Here is a 19,741-nt window from a genome sequence, read left to right as displayed (position 1 = left end):
ACTGGGGCTTTGGGGGAAAAAAAAAGGAGGAGGATTGGCAATAGATGTTAGCTCAGAGCCGGTCTTCCTCAGGAAAAAAAAAAAAAAGAGGAGGATTAGCATGAATGTTAGCTCAGGGCTGATCTTCCTCACACACACACAAAAAAAAGACAAGGAAGGAAATATTTAACCTAAGATTCAGGACAAGGTTAATTCTCACAAGAAAGGGGAGAAGATTGCAGAAGGTCATATATAAGTCTCTAAAGTATTAGTAATGTTCCATTTCTTTGGCTATGGGTGTTTGATTAATACTATTAAACTGTATCATGCATTTTATATATTCTGTCATAGGTGTAATATATATCATAACAATATAATTAAAATAATTTTAGACGAATAATATGAAAAAATATGCATGGGGAAAAATAGGTGGCATGCTCTGTGGTGAATGATTAAGTTTACCCAAGTGACGTCTGGCTCCTATGAGGTACTCTCTAAGCCCTTGGAATGTCCTGCCTGACAAGAGCATCTTTGTTTACTGGGGGCACTGGGCCACCCGAAGCAGTCTGTGCTAATGATATGATTTATATGGTGGGGGCGTTGGGTCACACAGTATTAGCTTGACCTGTGGAGGGGTTGGAAACTGAGGTCAGGCAAGCAGGCATTCAATCATAACCAAGACCCCGTAAAAACTCTGGACACCAAGGCTTTGGTAAGTTTCTCTGATTGGCAATAATCTGTGAGTATTGTCACACATCATTGCTGAGAGGAGCTAGTGCTGGTCCTGGCTCCGTCGGGAGGGGACACCTGCCGACTTCACGCTTGGAACTCTCCTGGACTCTGCCTCATGTGCCTCTTCCTGTGGCTGATTTTAATCTGTATCATTTTGCTTTAATAAACCATAACGAGGAGTAAAATAGCTTTCAGTCAGTTCTGTGAGTCCTAACAAATTAGCAAACTTAAGAGTGGTCCTGAGTGTCAGAAGTAAAGGGGGTCTTGGGGAACCCCTAACTCGGCAGATAAAAAAAAAAACTATTCATCTCACTGATACAATTATGCAAATAAATATTATGAATACACAGAAATAACATGTATAATTAATATAGTAACAAATAACACGAAAAAGAAAAGATAAAATGTTAATGGAAGAATTTACTTTGCAGATGGACACAATTTATCCCTTTTCTTTCTTCTATTTGTAATTCATCCACTACTTTCAGGTATTATTCCATAATTAAAATAACATACACATTAAACACATATTTATAAAAATTGAACTATGATTTTTTTATAGTTTATGTATAAGTTTTTTAGAAAACATTTGACATAACTAGGGGCAAAAAATTTACAAAATAGTTGAAAATGGCCTAATGTACAACACACAATTCAGAACACAAGCAAAGATCCTTTAAAAAAAAAATTCAAAAGTTACTGAGAATAATATGAAATACTCCTTCAAAGCCTCCAAAAGACCCATTAAAGTGAATCCTTTTACTAACATGCATCTTATACCTCCAAAATGTGATTATACAGATCCCAGTGGGAAGCTTGGAGTTCAGTGAAGGAGTGTAAAGTGTGCAGATTTTGGAACCACTCACACATGTTTTCTGCAAGGGAACTTATAAATATTTAAACCTTTCCATTAATTCATAGATTCCAGAGTTCCTCCCTTTACAGCTCTAATATCCACTCCAAAAACTCTGGTAAAGCATATGAGCCTTGTAAAACTCCCGAGCCATCTCTTGATCCTAGAATGGCTGGAATCCTGTCTTTTATGCTGACTCCAGAGTCTTGGCCAGAAGCTCTATGTATTCAAAATATAGGCAACCTAACCCACCTTTAAGTAGGTAAATAAGTGAATCTTAGATCCTTTCCTCAAAATTCTATAGACCATTTCAGTTAAGAGAAAGTAAGATTTCTAAGTGACAAGATAGTCAGTATATGAGATGTATTCAGTATGTCTCAAAAGCCTCTGAATTTCACAGACAAAAAGCAGCCATGAATCAGACTATAATTACAGTAAAGATTACAGGCTGCTAAAGCTGCTTAAAGCTTAAATTATAACACTTCTACAATCAGAGAGGGCAAGAATAATTCTAGAATGGATTACATCATAATATGGCAGGGTATAAATTCTGGACCTTTTGATCTTATACTTTAAAACGTGTTTTGGGCCGGCCCTGTGGCTTAGCGGTTAAGTGCGCGCGCTCCGCTGCTGGCGGTCGGGGTTCGGATCCTGGGCGTGCACCAACGCACCGCTTCTCCGGCCATGCTGGGGCCGCGTCCCACATGCAGCAGCTAGAAGGATTTGCAGCTATGACAGAAAACTATCTACTGGGGCTTTGGGGGAAAAACAAATAAATAAAATCTTTAAAACGTGTTTAGCAATTAAATGAATGGATATATATCCTCTAGCTAAAACAAACAAGACAAACAGCATTGTTCTCAATGATAATGTGACTTTGTTATCTCTAAACAGGAATAGATATATCCTATAGCTATTGGCCATTTTCAAAATGAGCAACGTTATTCAAGTCCCTGAATTGCTACACCCACCAGATTCCCTACCTATTTCAGTGCTACAACCTACGTGGTGCAGTGTAGAAAAGACTAAAGAGCCAAATACAGAACTAGCACAAAAAGGTAATCAGTAATTATCAACTATTACAATTAAATTTGAAATCCTATTTAGTACATATTCTGTAATATATAAATAGTACTAAAGAACCCAGTCTAACAAGTCAATTCTTCAACTTTGAGATGGATATTAGGACAGTAACTTATCATGGCTGACCCATCTGAAAAGAATTCTATACAAATGACATTTCTTCAGGACTCCTAATGAGGCTGTTTAGATTCAAGACTAGCAACTTGTAATGCAGGTCATGTACATTTTTCAAGAAAAAAATCAAATTATCTCTTCAGATCACAGAGTATAGAACTTTTTGACTTATCTAAACTAATACTGCTTTGAACTGAAACAATGTTCCTTTAGGGGGGAAAATTCCCTGAAATATCTGTATCATGTAACAATCCCCCAAATTTCAGTGGCCTGAGCAAAAAAATAATAATAAAAATTTCCAATTCAGACTACATATCCATCACACAGGGAAAAAATCATCTCTTTCAGATCACAGAGTATAGATCCTTTTGATATTATCTAAGTTGATAATGCTTTGAACTGAGACAATGTTCCTTTAGGGGGGAAAATTCCCTGAAATATCTGTATTATGTAACAATCCTCCGAATTTCAATTGTTTGAGCACAAAAAAAATTAAAAATTATTTCCAATTCAGACTAAATGTCCATCACACATCAGAAAGACGGGGCTCAGTTACTTACGATCCCCACATCAGGGTGACGGACACAGTCCAACTGCCATTCTGGGTGCAGGGGAATGAGCACTGGAGCTTCTCACACCAGCAATTAAACACTTCCGCACAAATGTTATCTCATCTCCACTTACATTGTCATTGGCCCTGGCAAGTCACCTGGTGACACCTAGCTAAAAAAGAGGCAGGACGGTGCAACTAACTTGTGCTCAGAAATAAAGAATCGTGTGATGGCACAGCATTAATGTCTGCACACTATACATGGGGATCTCAGCAGGCCTACACTGCAGAAAAGGGATGGCCCTCTGTCATAGTGAGTATGAAAGGAAGGAGCTTCCAAAACTTACACGAAAGGAACGACAACTCTGCCTTTTGCACACATTGCCTCTAACTTCCTCTTTCATCAATAGCCTGGATCTTTATCCTCTCACTAAAGAACTGTTTTGTTGCAATACTTGCTAAAAGCTCACTCGAAGCATATAATAATTGAAGGGCAGACTGAAAGCCATGTTAACTCTTCAAGCCTCTAGATTCTCCACATTATATCCCTCTTGCTCCATCAGAAAGTAATATATACAGATCATATTATCTCAGTTCCAAGCAGAACTATCTTTGACGCATTTAAGATGCAGTTAGAAATGAGTTAGAAGTAAAACTATTTGCCCTCTTCTCCCACAGTAATTCAGTCAGGAAGATAATTCAACGCTAAGTATTTAGCTCCTGTAACAGTAATTAAATCTAAAATATTTCCAGTCAGTACTTTTGAGGAAAGGCTTTGAACTGCTCAGATGGGATAATGGAATTCATTTTATTCATCATCCTTATTTCCATTAATATTCCAACCTCCTTTCTGTGTGATCAAGTATTACAAGTAACAGAGACTCAGAGGTATAAAAGAAATAATCCATTATCATTTTTTTCAAAATATGATGTCATCATCTAAATTCTTAATTCTTTATTTTTATACTTAAAAGAGAGACTAGAAAGGGTAGCTTTCTTTTCAGTTATGGGAGATATATTTTCATTCTAAGTCCTTTTCTTAGCTTTATTTTCCAGTATGCATTAATCTTTTGAAGAATTTAACCCACAATTTGCCTAAAGGAAAGGAAAATTATCTTTGAATTTATTATGCAAATACTAATAATAAAATAACATAAAATGAAAAACAAGTCATAAAGTAAATGAAATAATTAAAAGGAACCACCTCCAGTGTGTTTTGCTAATTTAATAGTACTGAAATCTGATACTTACAAAGGTTCTGGGCAATTTTAGAATCTAGAAATTTAAGTTCTTTAATTTTTTTCTTAATAGCTCTCTTCTCTTCAAAATCATCTTCTTCTCTTTTCTCTGTAAAAAGAAAGATCCATGTTAGAGGCAGTGCAGCATTCAACTGCAAAAGGACAGGAGGTGAACTTTCTGTCATCAAAGAATCTAAGGGGCCGGCCCCATGGCGTAGCAGTTAAGTGTGCGCGCTCTGCTGCTGGCAGCCCGGGTTCGGATCCCGGGCATGCACCGATGCAGTGCTTCTCAAGCCGTGCTGTGGCGGCGTCCCACACAAAATAGAGGAAGATGGGCATGAATGTTAGCCCAGGGCCAGTCTTACTCAACAACAACAACAACAAAAGAGGAGGATTGGCATGGATGTTAGCTCAGAGCTGATCTTCCTCACGAGAAAAAAAAAAGAATCTAAAAAAGATAGAAATCTTTTAAATCACATAGCTACAAAAGTAATAGATATCCCAGGACCGAAACTATTTCAGATGGCCACTGGTGGCTCTTATGCTAGAAAAACTACTAAGAGTAAATATTTGAAGGTCTAACAGGAAAAAACAAAAACCTGATGTGCACTATGGAAGCCAACACCGTCAGATGCAACAGTAAGGTACAGTTAGCCCACTGGAACAGAATACAGGACACAATGATAAAAATAAATACACTAATGCTTAGAAAAGTTTAAGAAGTTAGCTCTAAGAGCGCCAAACAAAAAGACACACCCAGCTGTTTTATGTTTGATACACCTCATATACCAAGCTTATTTAAAAATATAGCTCATATGAACCTACAAGAGTAGATTATCTACGATTTGTTTTCCAAATCTTTGAAATATAGTCAAATTTTGATACTCAGCTTATTTTATCTGAATGTTTTAAAATCAACAAATACATTTAACCTCTCTATCCTTGGTAAAAAAAAAAAAAAAAAAAAGAGAGAATAAATACTTCACACTAAACAACAGTATGTGACCTGTAGTTACAGCATAGTATATGACAGTCAAGGTTAACAGCCATAACCAATAAAGTGAGCCTTTCCTTTTTCCTCTCCTTTATGTCCACGGACAGCATTTCTGATTAAAGTCAGTCATCTTTTCAAAATTAGGATCGTGATAACAAAGAACAATGGAGCAAAGTGTTTAGTTCAAGATGTACAAATAAATCACTAATGCGGGGAAAAAATAACTCCAAAAAGCATCTTCATATGTAGGATAGCACATTATAATTACATTTCTTTTATATCAAAAAAGCATATTACAATTACATGTTTTGGTACACAGTGTGAGCCAGAGTTCAAATTTTAAATTTTTTAAAAAATTAAGTATCTCTTTACCATTTTATGAATAATCAACCATCTTTCTCAACTGATTTTACATTACAGGTTTATCCTATACATGTTCTCTGGGCTTCTAATTCTGTTCCACTGTTCTGCGTCCTACTCTTGAACTATCATCACTCTGTCTTAAGCACTGCAGATTTATGATATATTTTATTAACTGGTTTTTCAAATTATTTCTTTTCCTTTTCTAAATTTTCTTCACTTTTCTAACTCATTTTTCCACATGAACTTTAGAGTAATTCAAAAGTTCCAAAAATAAAATCCATTAGAATTTTATTTTAATTGCAAGTATTTGTAAATAGATCGAGAGATTTGATATCTTGACAATTTTCAAACTTTCAAATCACGAAATGACGTGTCTATAATTACTCAACATAACAGTATTCTTCATAGACAACCTATATATTTATTGTTAGTGTTAGGCGTCCTAAGTACGTCTAAATTATACTAAGTATTTCAGATGGTGGGGAGATGGGTTAATTCTACCTTTCCCCACTATACTTCATAACTAGTTACTCCTGGAATATAGAAACTTTGCTAAATTTTGCATATATGTTTTATCATTAACCACTTTACTCATTTATTCTTTCATTCAAATAAGAAATATTGATTAAGCACCAACTAAAAGGGGCTGTGCTAGGCAATACAGATACAACACTAAACAAAATAGAGACATCCTGGCCTCACAGAATTTAAGGACCAATAGAGGTGACTGCAAAGCGAATGGCTATTACAATGCATAGATATATCTGCGATGTTTTGGGAAGAACCACAGGAGACCAAAGAAGAGCTCCCTAACCCATACTTGTCAGGGACAGTCTTCATGGAATGAATGATATCTAAGCAAAAGCTAGAAAGAGAAAATAAGTTAGGCAGGTGAGAAGGTTTTGGGCAGGTGGGAGAAAGGGCACAGGTAATGAAAGGACAGAGTTTGAAGGTCTAAAGGTACAAGAACTTGACGGGTACAGACAGAAGTGAGAATAATAGGAGCACAGATTGAGTGAAAATAAATGACCCCAGAAATGAACCAGGCACCAGATCATGCAAGATCTTTTAAGCCAGATTAAGAAGTCTGGATTTTATCCTCTGAGCAATGAGGAGCCACTGAAGGTTTAAGTACGCGAGAGAAATCAAAAGAATTGCATCTTAGGAAAACCTCCAGCTATTAAGGGTGAATTTTTGAAAGAGTGGCAAAAGGAATGGTAGAAGGGTGAGACAGAACGGAGTTAGGGTGATTCAAACGAGTACATGGTGCCCTCACCCGCGGCGGCGGCAACTGGAACAGAGAGACGGGATGAATCCCAAAAGTAGGATCCAGCCCAGATCTGTCTCCTGAGTTCCAGACTTGAATATCCAACTCCCTACTCTCAGCACCTCTAACTGGATGTCTAACGGGCACCTTCACCCTAACACGTCCAAAACCAAAAACACAGACATCTCCACACCTGCTCTCCCAGCCGTTTCCTCATCTCAGAAAATGGGAACGATCTAGCTGCAACTGTTCAAGCCAAAAAGCTCGAAGTCATCCTTCTTTCCACTACTTCCCTCACAACCATATCCAATCCATCAGTGAATCTGGTCGACTTTAACTCCAAAATGTTCACTAAAATAAGCACTCCTCACCATCTCCCTAAGACTACTACTACTCGCCTGCTTGTGGCTACCACCCTTTCTCACCTGGACCACAGTCGCTTTCTAACTAAGCCTCCCCACCTCCAGGCTTGACCAACTGCAGGCTCTTCACTACAATGCAGCAGAAGAATCCTGTTAAACCTTAACGAAAAAGCTTTCCCTTACTGCCTTATATAGAATAGCAACCTCCTGCCCAGTATTCCCTGTCACCATCACTCTCTGCCCTTCTTTCTCCTCCAAACCACCTACTCTGACAGATCATAAATTGGATATTGTCTCTCTTCCCCTATTAGAAAGCAAGTCCCTTAGAAGTAGAAACTGTGCTCACCGTTGTATCCTTAGCACCAAGAATAAGGCCTGGAATATGGCAGGTGCTCAATATACGCCTGTTGTATGTATGTATGTGTGTGTATGCGTGTGTGTGTGTTTATGTGTATTGTGTATGTATGTGTGCATGTGTATGTATGGACGGCTGTTTGTGTGCATGTGTTATGAACCTGCACACTACAGGAGAAAGAAGGGGGCACTCAGGTTTAAGCAATCAGGCAGATGATGGTGCTCTTTATTGAGTTCAGTAACAAATGAGGAACAGGTTTGAATTCAGTTTTAAATACGTTCAGTTTGAGGAGCTCTTGTACATCCACATGGTCACGTACAAGAGGCCACTGGATGTACACAAGTGGAGAAGAAAAATCTGGAATGGAAATACAGGTATCAGTCCTATTAGATATTCCATGGACTGTCACAGGTTTTCCAGGTACCAGCAAATAATGACACATTTGTCTCCTTATTCCCAGTATTTAAACCTTTTCCTTGTCTTGTTATATTGCTTAAAATGTTCAGATCAAGCCTAATAAAAATTATGTTAGTGGATCTCCTTTTCTTAATCTGACCAAATGGCAATCTTCTACTTTTTAGAAAATGTATATATTTTATTTTCTTATCTTCATCCTCCAGAAAAGGGCAGATTCTAATTTTTTAAATATTTCTCAACATCAGCATCCTTTCCATATTCTGAAACATCTTCCAGTCTACCTAAATAAAAAAGCCAAAGAAACTAGTAATGTTAAATTTAAATAACATTTACCAAACATCTACTAGGCACCGCACTGAACACTTTTTGTTGCACTTTCTTCTATAATTCTCATAATAGCCATACTACTACTGTCATCATCATTATAATCATGATGAGAAAAGTAATGCATAGGGTAAGTAACTTTAAGCAAGAGATCTGATAAAAGAATGATCACCAGACTTGGACTCCAATATTTCTACTAGTTGTGAAATATGTTAGGTGTCACACACACACACACACAAAAAAACAAGTTTAACCAGGCAATCTTGACCACTTCGACCTTCAAATCAAAGATGGAAGCAATTTTAACCAATTCTGCCTTTTAATAAAAATGACAAATTAGGCTTTGAGTTTAACGTATCGTTGTATACATACAATGCCATGAAATGATGGTTTTCTCCTCTCATCTCTGCTACCAAATAGTCAAAGGAGGGTTGAAAAAAGATGGAACTGAAATAGTGAGAATATGGACAAAGTGACAGGAAGAAGCAAAGTTTTTTAAAAAGAAAACAAGATTCAAAAAAACCGAAGGTAGGAATATGCTTTTATTGATATGAAACCACATAATCAGTTTTCTATTTCCAAACAGACAGATTTGTTTTCCATTATCCAAACAGACAGATTTGGATAAAATCTTTCATACTGAGAAATCGTGAAAAGTGACATTGAAAAAAAAATGCAACCAGATAACAGACTGCCTCAAATCAGTGTAAAACCAGTGAAAACGTTTACGCAAAGGTCACTGACAAAGCAGGATCTAAACATTGGCAACAATAAGAAGGATGCATTCAAGAGGAATAGGAATAAAGGAGGATGTTTAACAGGAATAAGTTTTTACACAAAATTCTGTTTCAGTCACCCATGCTGACAGTATTTCTATGAAACAGTAGCCGAGAGAGAGTGCAGGGCCCTGCAGGAAACTCAGGCTTGGAATCTCAACACTGGGTCCCGCATCCTGGCCCCACCACGTACCAGCCTCTGAACTTCACTGTGGCTTACATCCCTCATCTATGACCTGGGGACACTGGCCCCGCAAGAGGAGTTGTGAGAATGAAATGAGATAATTACCTTCCTGTAACCCTCCCCCCCACCACCAATGACAGGGAAATAAGGGACTAGAATCAGAGCCTAACCACAATTCAGGAGCGGACAGAAGAGCACATTTTAGACTCATCCCATCATTGATAGAGCTCTTCTTCTAAAACTAGTACAAAATACACTTTCACTAAAAGACTAGATTTTCTCTAGTAAAACTCTGAATCATAAAGTCAGATTATTAGTGCCATCTATACCTGTGATCTACCTCCTTTTTTGCCATTAGAGGTCTGTGTTTAAAGCTACTTCCTAGAGATGTTGTGTTGGCGGCACTTCTTCTGAGAGAAGATTAATACTGTTCAAAAATGGTTCTGATCACTAACACAGCATATGCCACATTTTGTAAGAGTTTTATGTCAGAATGAAGGCAAAGATGGCAAAACTTTCTATATCGCCGAGAGCCATAGACCGAAAAAGTCTTTTTTAATTACATTTTCTCTTTGTTCTTTTCTATTTTCAAAGTTCCAAAAATAGCAGCAAGATTATATAAAGAATCTCCTTTCAAAATCTTTTCTTTTATACTAAATTTTCCATTAAAAATCATAATTCCATGGTACATGGCTATACATCTTATTCCAGTTCATTTTCCATTATGTTCTAATCAGACTGATTAAAAATATGACCTTTTTTCCGGAATAAGATTCCACATAGGGCCGGCCCTGTGGCTTAGCAGTTAAGTGCGCACACTCCGCTACTGGCGGCCAGGGGTTCGCATCCCCGGGCGCGCACCGACGCACCGCTTCTCCGGCCATGCTGAGGCCGCGTCCCACATACAGCAACTAGAAGGATGTGCAACTATGACACACAACTATCTACTGGGGCTTTGGGGCGGGGCGGGAAGGAGGAGGACTGGCAATAGATGTTAGCTCAGAGCCGGTCTTCCTCAGCAAAAAGAGGAGGGTTAGCACAGATGTTAGTTCAGGGCTGATCTTCCTCACAAAAAAACAAAAAAAAAAAAAGATTCCACATAAATCTCATCATACATTATTTTATTTTGCAAAAATTTCTAGAATATGCAGTTCTAAATGTATAAGTAGCTAGTAGAGGCAAAAAGGTAGTAAATACCACACTTTTCTCTGTCCTTAATTGAGAATTTTAAATAAGTAAATGCTACTAATAATTGTTTACTCTATTTTTCTTGATACTTCCTGGTTAAATATACCTTACAACAATATGTTTTTAAAATAGGAAGCATTTTAATTTTTTTCTGGTATGCATTTAGCACAAACGCTATTAAATTTTACATGCTAACAATAAAATACCTTTTGTTCATTAGATTGTTATTACACTAGTCTTGAGAGGATAAAAGGAAGTATACCTGATTAAATAAGCATTCTCTATCACACAGAGAAGCCAATAAAATCAGCTCAACTGCAGAAATAAAGCAAGCATGAATCAATTATTTAGGAAGTGAAAACTGAGGCCCCAGCACAATGTTGAAGTGGATGAAAGGTGGGAGCAGGGAGACATCGAAAAACTAGAGATTTGCATAATAGTGGTTTTTCTTCTTGCTTTCTAACTACTGAGTTTCTAAGAGGCTAATGAAGAGTCTCAAAAATTTATAGGATCCAAATTTTAGAAGCAGAACAGTCCTTAAATATGAAGTTGAACCTCTTCATTCTATTGATGAGGAACCCTAAGCGCAGAGAATGTGAGTTAATGCTCACAGGTTGGCTGTGAACAGATCCCAGACAAGGGCTCTGACCACCACGCCACAGGCCCAGGGCAGCCTCCGGGGCAGGGAATTTGCATGAGGAAAACAGTCCACAACCAAACATATAAGAGAAAGATAATTCCTCAAGCTTCGCATTTATACTTGATCAAATTTTCCATGGTTGTACATGCTCACTAGAAGACTGGGAGGGTGAATGGACCACGGAGAGAGAAGAGAAACATTTGGTCTCCTGAATACAATGAGCAGGGTTTAAAGCTATGGGGAAAAAAACTACAGTTCCAAAGGGAAAAGCAAGAGTTCACCCATCGCTACCTCTCAAGTGGTGGTAATTTTGGATAAGGTTCGGTTACTCAGCTATACAGGGGGAATGGAATATACCTGGAAATCTCAAGGGTTAGAATTTAAGAAGAGTCAAATGGCTGAGAAAGGAAAATAGATTTCTGGGGGTTACTACTATTGGTGGTTGTGATAGGACAATATGGTTTCAAAGATTCAGGCAGCTTGAAGGCAGAAGATATGGAATACAAAGAAAAAAGCAAAAACTTGGAATGAATTATTTTTTAAATTGGCAATACCCCTTTTGCAAAATATCAAAGTAAATGCTGTGGTACTGAAAACCTAAATTGTATAAATAGCTTTAGTCACATCTGATCTGTCAAACCCAGTTTTAATATTTCTAGGCACATAAATAAATAACTATGTACCTAACTACAAAGAAAATAAACAGGGTGAGAAACAGGCTATTTTTCTATTCAACTATTAATATATGACTGCCATAACTAATCAGAGTATTTTATATTAGCAAAAAGATGTCTGTGTGGCAATTTCAGGCTAAAAAGTATGTAATACATAAGAAGAGTGGCTGAAGCACTAAATAAAATTATGTGGAATAGATTATTTCAACTAGAGCAATCATCGGAAGTATAGCAAATAAATGCATATTTCTCTTTATGTGACATTCTATGTTAGTCGAGAATGTCACAAAACAAAGTCTTGAAGGACTTTTCTCTACAACTCAAGGCCTATGTGGATAGAGAAAAAAATTCACTGTTTAACAAACTCTTAATTAGGGTTGTACCTAGATTTTTTTTTTTTTTTAACCATTATCACATGTACAAAAGGATTATTAAGGCATTGGGAATATATTCTATAAAAAACTTAAGACATATACTTCAAAATGATAATGACTTCTACATAGTTGACCTAAAAAGCATTTGTTTCTCCTGTCTCTTTCTTGCTGTATGAAATAACAAACTGATCAAGATATTTTATAAAAACTGCTTGATTTCCAAGGACCTTTGTAATCACAGAAATTAGCAATTTTGGTCATCTCAAAAGTATTACCACTACAAACTAAAAGAAACCTCACTTTCTTGAGGTCCCCTGTGTGTAAACATCCCTTCATAATCAAAGATTTAGATAGCAGAAAAACAAATAAAATATCAAAACCTTTCAAATTCATACATTCAACAACTTTTTTAACAAGTTGTGTGTTGAGGAGAAAAATAACCCTGAGACAGTTAAGCCTATTTATCATGTATCTCTTAGTGTTAATTGTTTTAATTAAATTAGTTACCAATTGAGATGAGCTTTGATTGAAGGAACCAAAGGTCTGGGGTAGGAAAGTAAAAGAAGGCAGGAAAGAGTTAAAAACTCAGCTAAAAGAAAAATGAGGCCTATTCTCACATGATCTTTCTTGGCTCATCACAAATTCTCATAAAAACACCCCTAAATTTTTTACTATGTATCCTCAAAATCTCCCCATTATAAGTAATCTTTCTAATACCCACCCTCTATGCATTCTTCCTGAATGTTGCTGTTTCCCAGTCATGGAACAATACATGTATTCATAAAAAATATTTTTTCTACTATTGTTTTTGCAAGTGCAACCTCTTCCCATATATCCTCTGATAATATTAGAAAGCAGAAATCTATCTCTGTTACAAAATTACAAAGCAGAGACTCAAAGTTAATGCATGATGTGCTAATGCATACACAAGAGAATGTACTGAAGGGGAAAAAAAAAACCTATTATAAAAAGAATGAGAACTCAGTGTACATTCCTAATTTAAAAGAAGGATTAAATCCAAATGAGGACACAGGTAATTCAGAATATCTAGCATGCTGTAGAATGGAAAGACTTAATAAGCCAACTTATTAGTATTTGTACACACAGTGCTAAGCAACTTGGGAACAGAAAAAGTAACAATAAATTATATTAACTAACAGATAAAAAGCAATGCCATATTAAATAGTGAGCAGACCATCCCTGGTGTATCAGAGTGTGGGGAAAACATAATACAGAGTTTCATCAAAATGGCCAGAGCAATTATCCAAAACTTGATATAAAAAAATGTGATCAGACATAAAAATCACCGTTATTCTAAAATACTGAGAAATTTCAGGTTTAAGAAGCAGAATTTTACAATGATCTGAATTCTATTCAATGACAGCATGCTTGTATTCTTCAGGGTCTCAGATTTTTGCAAAAAAACTAATCAGAGCAGGAGTGTCAAGGCAAATTTCACATTAACATTTGTTTTAGTATTAGAAAAATGAAATTCTGGTACTCCGACCCTACCATAAGAACCATGGATTTGTCTCCACCTATGGGTTTAGCATTGCCCTAGGAAAGAGGTATATACCTCATTTCTGACCAAAAAATGCTTTATTCTGTCTGTGTGTGTGTGCGCACGCACATCAGTGTGGCAAAGAGGAGAAGATGGAGACAAAACCTAGGTATTTGTTCAACTGAACTTTTATTATACAGCCTTTCTGATAGATAAGCAGTTATCCTGCCCCTCTGATTTTATGTTCTTATCTCTGATAGCTCAGTTGAGATTTCTGGTTTTTTCCTCATATTTATTTCTGTATTTTAGGATGCTGCCAGCTCGTAGCGTTCTGGATCATTCTGGTCTCCAATTGGCCTACTCAATTGGAGCTCCATTATTTGCTTGATCTATTTTCTAGAATCAACTATTCTGTGATAATTTCTGTCCCACAATCACCAGAACTTGGGACCGTTTTGTTTTGTTTTTTAATCTGGACTTTCAATACTTGTATATCTATGTTATCTTCCCTTCAAGCTAGATCTCGTATTGTGTAGATCCTACACAGCCATATAAAACTCCTAACTCACGTACAGACCTCTCTTCCAGGACACCACCTTCCCTATATGCAACCCAAATGTCGCTATATGCCTTCCAACTACAGGGAAGCAGTTAAAGGAGGATTAGCAGGGTTCATGTTATACTGTGATTGGGGAAATGTTTTAAAAAATAATCTTTATATGGGAAAGACAGGAAAAGGGAGTTAGTGTTTAATGGGTATGGACTGTCAGTAGGAGAAGATGAAAAAATTCTGGAGAGGGATGGTGGTGATGGTTTTGTAACAATGTCAATGTACTTAATGCCATATAACTGTACACTTAAAAATCATTTAAATGGTCAAATTTTATTGTTATGTAAAATCACCACAATAAAAAATAGAAAAAAAATGATATTTATATGGCTGGATTTCAAATCACTCTGTCCTTTTGTTTTTTCGTGTGTGTGCGTGAGGAAGATCAGCCCTGAGCTAACATCCCTGCTAATCCTCCTCTTTTTGCTGAGGAAGACCGGCTCTGAGCTAACATCTATTGCCAATCCTCCTCCTTTTTTTTCTCCCTTTTTCTCCCCAAAGCCCCAGTAGATAGTTGTACGTCATAGTTGCACATCCTTCTAGTTGCTGTATGTGAGACGCGGCCTCAGCATGGCCAGAGAAGCAGTGCGTCGGTGCGCGCCCGGGATCCGAACCTGGGCCGCCAGTAGCTGAGTGCGCGCACTTAACCGCTAAGCCATGGGGTCGGCCCCACTCTGTCCTTTTTGACAAGGTTAATTTGACCTCTTCTTGATTTGAAAGTGTATGCAGGAGTGAGGACGGTCAAATTTTTTTTTTAATGAAAAGACAGACATCTAAGTGACCTCAAAATTCTCAAAAAAGATGAAACTGGGATCATTTAAAATACATATGGTCCTTCCCAAGAGCTGGTCAAAGACAGAGATGGTGCTCATTCAATGCACGATACACCTCACACATACACATACATTGGTCTGACTGCTTATCTGATGGCATAGATAATGTTGCTTCAAAAGAATCCTTCCTCTCTTACCCCTCACCCTGGATTACCTCTCCAGACTGTACAAGGAATTTAATTCTTGGGCAACTTAATGTTCCAAGAACCTAATCAGGCTTCCATTTTCCTGACTGTCACAGCCCAGTTCTCAGATTTTTTTTTTTTAATTGAAATATAATTTGACATACAACATTATACTAGTTTCAGGTGTACATCACAGTGATCCAATATTTATATACATTACAAAATGATCACCACGATGACAAGTCTAGTTACCATCTGTCACAATGCAAAGTTACTATAGTGTTATTGACTATATTCCCTACGCTGTACATTATATCCCCATGACTTTTATTTTATAAGTAGAAGTTGGTACCTCTTATCTCCTTCACCTGTGTTGCCTATTCCCCAACCCCCCTCACCTCTGGCAATCACCAGTTTGTTTTCTGTATCTATGAATCTATTTCTGTTTTGTTCTATTTGTTCGTTTGTTGTTTTTTTTAGATTCCACATACAAGTGAAGTCACGTGATAACTGTCTTTCTCTGTCTGACTTATTTCACTAGAGGGTATTATGCTAAGTGAAATAAGCCAGCTCTCAGATTTCTAAAAATATGGTAGCCCATGTCAATTAATCTGTCATTTGAGATGCATAGTGAGAAAGCAAGGGTGGGCTGTTATATGAAAGGAAGCTCTTACCTCCTCTTTCCACCCCTTCTTCCCCTTCCACTTTAAAAGGTAAGGCACAGAAGCAAAAGAGCCTGACATTTTCCAGCACTGAAACTGACCCTCTCATCTCCTTGGTCATTGCCCCATATAAGCAGCTGGCACATGGATAAAGTACAGGCAGGATTGGGTTCTAGAGAAGGAGCCAGCCTTAGGCCTCTGTCTCAAACTACTAACCCAAGACCAGAGAGTTCTATTTGGCATATTCAGACAAAAGCCACATTAACAATAAAATGGTGCTTTCTCTTCCTTTTGCTGTGGATCCCTGTGTGCATATCTTACCAAGGAAAAAGGAGAGCTGATCTAAGACAGGACTCAGACATCCTTGGTGCTTTAAAATCCCAAAGCTCCAAAAAAAATTCCTAAGAATTCAAGATAAGCAACATTTCCACCTCCTTCCCAACATCCATATTTAAAGTTACAGGGTTTTTACAAAATCATAATTTCCCAGTGTCTTCCATCCTGCCTCCCAAAGAAATCCTACCTTTAGCATATTAACCAAATGCGCTATTAAAAAGAAAAAAAGAAAGTACTTAACAGAATTATTCTGTGACAGAGGAAGGAAAGAAACCTTTCATTAATGGGAATGCAGTGGCTTAAATCTTATTAGAGAATCTCACTTTAAACTCAATTACTTCACAGTTATGTTGGACCACCTGACACTTGAGCAGGGAAGCGTTAACATCTTAGTGGAGAAGAATCTTTACAGGAACTGAAATATCCCTTACTGTAAACTATCCAATCTTACTAATTAAAAACTATCTCTAGTTTAAATGCTGCACGAAAATGTCAGACAGTAAAAGTTAATGTTCAGAAGACACATACCAACAAGCCAATGCAGAACAGGAAATGAAATACTAAACAGAACAACACTTTTGACATCCAGGAATATCTATTAATTGTAACTCTCTGGTGCATGTCACAATTCCTCATCTTTAAAATGTTTTAATAAATCATATTCCTATCCTTAAAACTATTTTACTTCATGTTAGAAACATCAACGTCACCATATATCAAACTACTTGAATTTCTGAAAACTTCAAATCCTTTTTTCCCCAGTTAAAATGGAGAGTAGAAAATCATCTAATACAAACTCATTTTATAATAAGAAAACTGAAGCAGAGAGAGGCTGAGTCTGGCGAGTGAACATCAGGATTCTGGACTCCTGATCTTGTGCTTATTCCGCTCTGGATATTTTACCAAGCTGGCCAGTCAGAGCCTATCTGGCCCATCATTAGAAACTGCAAATGTGATGACATGAGAACTGGATGGAATTAAAGGTGGAATGACTAAGACTCATTCTACCCTACAGAGAAAGTAGAGCCAGATAGTAATTGGAGATGATAACTGAAGATTACTTTATTTTTCTTTCCTGAGATCTTTCTTCCCATAGCCTTGCCATTTCAGGACCAATGGCATTTATTTCCTCTGGGGGAAAGATAACACTTACAATAAGAGGTCATTCCTCAACACTGAATACAAAATTAGATTTCTGTTAATATCTACAGTGAGACAAGTCTTGACAGCTATGTGGTTCAATTGCAAGAGCTGGGTACTTAAAGCAAGAAAAGTTTTTAATGCATTCACAAAACTTTCCTGTAACTACATAAAACTGAGAATAGGATCCCACTATCAGCAGGAGAAAAGAAAGATGCAGAAATAAGATAAGGACAGAGTCTCAGACACAGCGAAGACAAAAAAGCCCTCCTTGGGCCAAGGGAGAATTTATAGGGGATCAGAGAATATAAGACCAGATTTTAGACCCAACAATACAGGGTGTGCTCCCTTCCTTCGCCCACAGATAGAAATGGGCTGGGGGAGAAGGGCCTGAGGGAATGAAAGGAGACAAAAGAGGTTTGGAAACCTCAGAGCAGAGGGTATTTGTGCCCAGCCTCCTGTCTGAGTGTCCACAGAAAGACTGTCTCACAGTGGCCTTTGACCAACACGGGAAAACAAGACCGACAGCTCTGGAGAACAAGAATGGTGCACGGCATGTTGAGACAGCGAGTGCACCTACAAGAGCATCTTGCTTTGTAAGTGGTAAATGGGGGATGTGCAAGTGCTAAAAGAGCCAGGGGACATATTATTTTCAGAAATATGTGCTATATTACATTAGAATTTTCAAATAATGATTGAGAAATTCACATTGGATATAAATTCTCCTGCAATTCTTATAGGAAAAAAGATCTATACCAGCAGCAATTATTATATTCCAAATTTTAAAGACTAAGTTGGCAAGGACTGCAAAAAAAATATTTCTTCCCAATATGTACATACAAACGCCCAAAGGGAATGTAACATATAAAACAGTATTTCTATTGGCTTATGTAATATTTGTCCTCAAATTATCAAATTTAAAATCCTATCCCCACACTTTGCCCCCTTTAGTTACTTGAATCCTTACGATGCTTTCTCAGCTTTTCACAAGCTGCTCCTTCTAAGCCTGAGGAAGATATATGCGACTTTTCATTTCATCAATTACGTCTATCCTCACACTTGAGCAAACATTCTTCAGGATAGCCATTACACAGATTCCCTTCATTACAAATGAGTGTCCCTTTTGATCAACAGCACCATTTGGAATAATTAACTATCAAATATATTGCTTTCTGAATGCAGTTTACTGAATTAATGGAAACTTGTGTATGTAATATACTCTACAAAAATTTCTTTCACTTTGGAAAGCTAAGGCCATTTCTAAGCCATGAGTGCTTAAAAATAAAACAAATGGCTCACATATCTTGTTACGATTTTGGGGATTCATTTACATTGACTAAGGCAAAGTCATCTTTCCAGTTAAACAATACACACATAAAATATATAAGGATTTTTTTAAAAGACTAAACGTACTATTTCAGCTAATTGCCCTATTATTCTGGAATTGTTCCCTAGGGAAAAGAAATTTTAAAAATTCATTGTAAAACAATTCAAACAATACAGAAGTACATAACAAAGTGAAGGTTCCTTTACCTTACTACATGTTACTACAAATATTCCCCAAAGAAAACCACTGGTAACAAAAGCCACTGCTGGTATCTTCTAAAAGGCTACACATAAAATATAAATATGTGTATCAGTGTGGATTTAAACACTAACAGATGTATACACATGTATACAAATATATAGTTCAGGGATTTTTTTTTTCCATTTTAACCAAATGAGCTTTTACCACATATACATTGCTTTACACTTTACCTGTTTCGCAAAGCAATAAGTCCTGGATATTTTTCCATGTTCGTATGTATGGATCAACCACATACTTTTAACAGCTCCACAGTACAGCCATGTGTCACTTAATGATGCAGATACATTCTGAGAAATGTGTCGTTAGGCAATTTTGTCATTGTGCGCACATCATAGACTGTACATAAACAAACCTAGATAGTATAGCCTATAACACATCTAGGCTATATGGTTCTAATTGTATGGGATCACCATCGTATATGCGGTCCATCCTTCACTGAAATGTTGTTACGCAGTGCATGACTGTGTATCACCTCAGTA

General features: G+C 37.1%; 1 protein-coding gene across 2 annotated transcripts in view; it reads right to left on the bottom strand.

Annotated features, from left to right (window-relative positions):
• DIAPH3 (diaphanous related formin 3) overlaps nt 1-19,741 on the bottom strand; it is a 480,740-nt gene that overhangs the window by 250,381 nt on the left and 210,618 nt on the right. For both annotated transcript variants that reach the window (XM_004433600.3, XM_087436004.1), the window contains one exon: nt 4,563-4,658. In XM_004433600.3, the coding sequence (XP_004433657.2) occupies nt 4,563-4,658 (96 nt within the window). The remainder of the gene's footprint in view (nt 1-4,562; nt 4,659-19,741) is intronic.

The sequence above is a fragment of the Ceratotherium simum genome, chromosome 10 (assembly GCF_057802395.1).
Source record: "Ceratotherium simum simum isolate JZ-2026a chromosome 10, ASM5780239v1, whole genome shotgun sequence".
NCBI classification, from domain to species: domain Eukaryota; kingdom Metazoa; phylum Chordata; class Mammalia; order Perissodactyla; family Rhinocerotidae; genus Ceratotherium; species Ceratotherium simum.
Note: the sequence above shows the minus strand (reverse complement) of the source record. Positions and strands in the feature narration are given on the sequence as shown.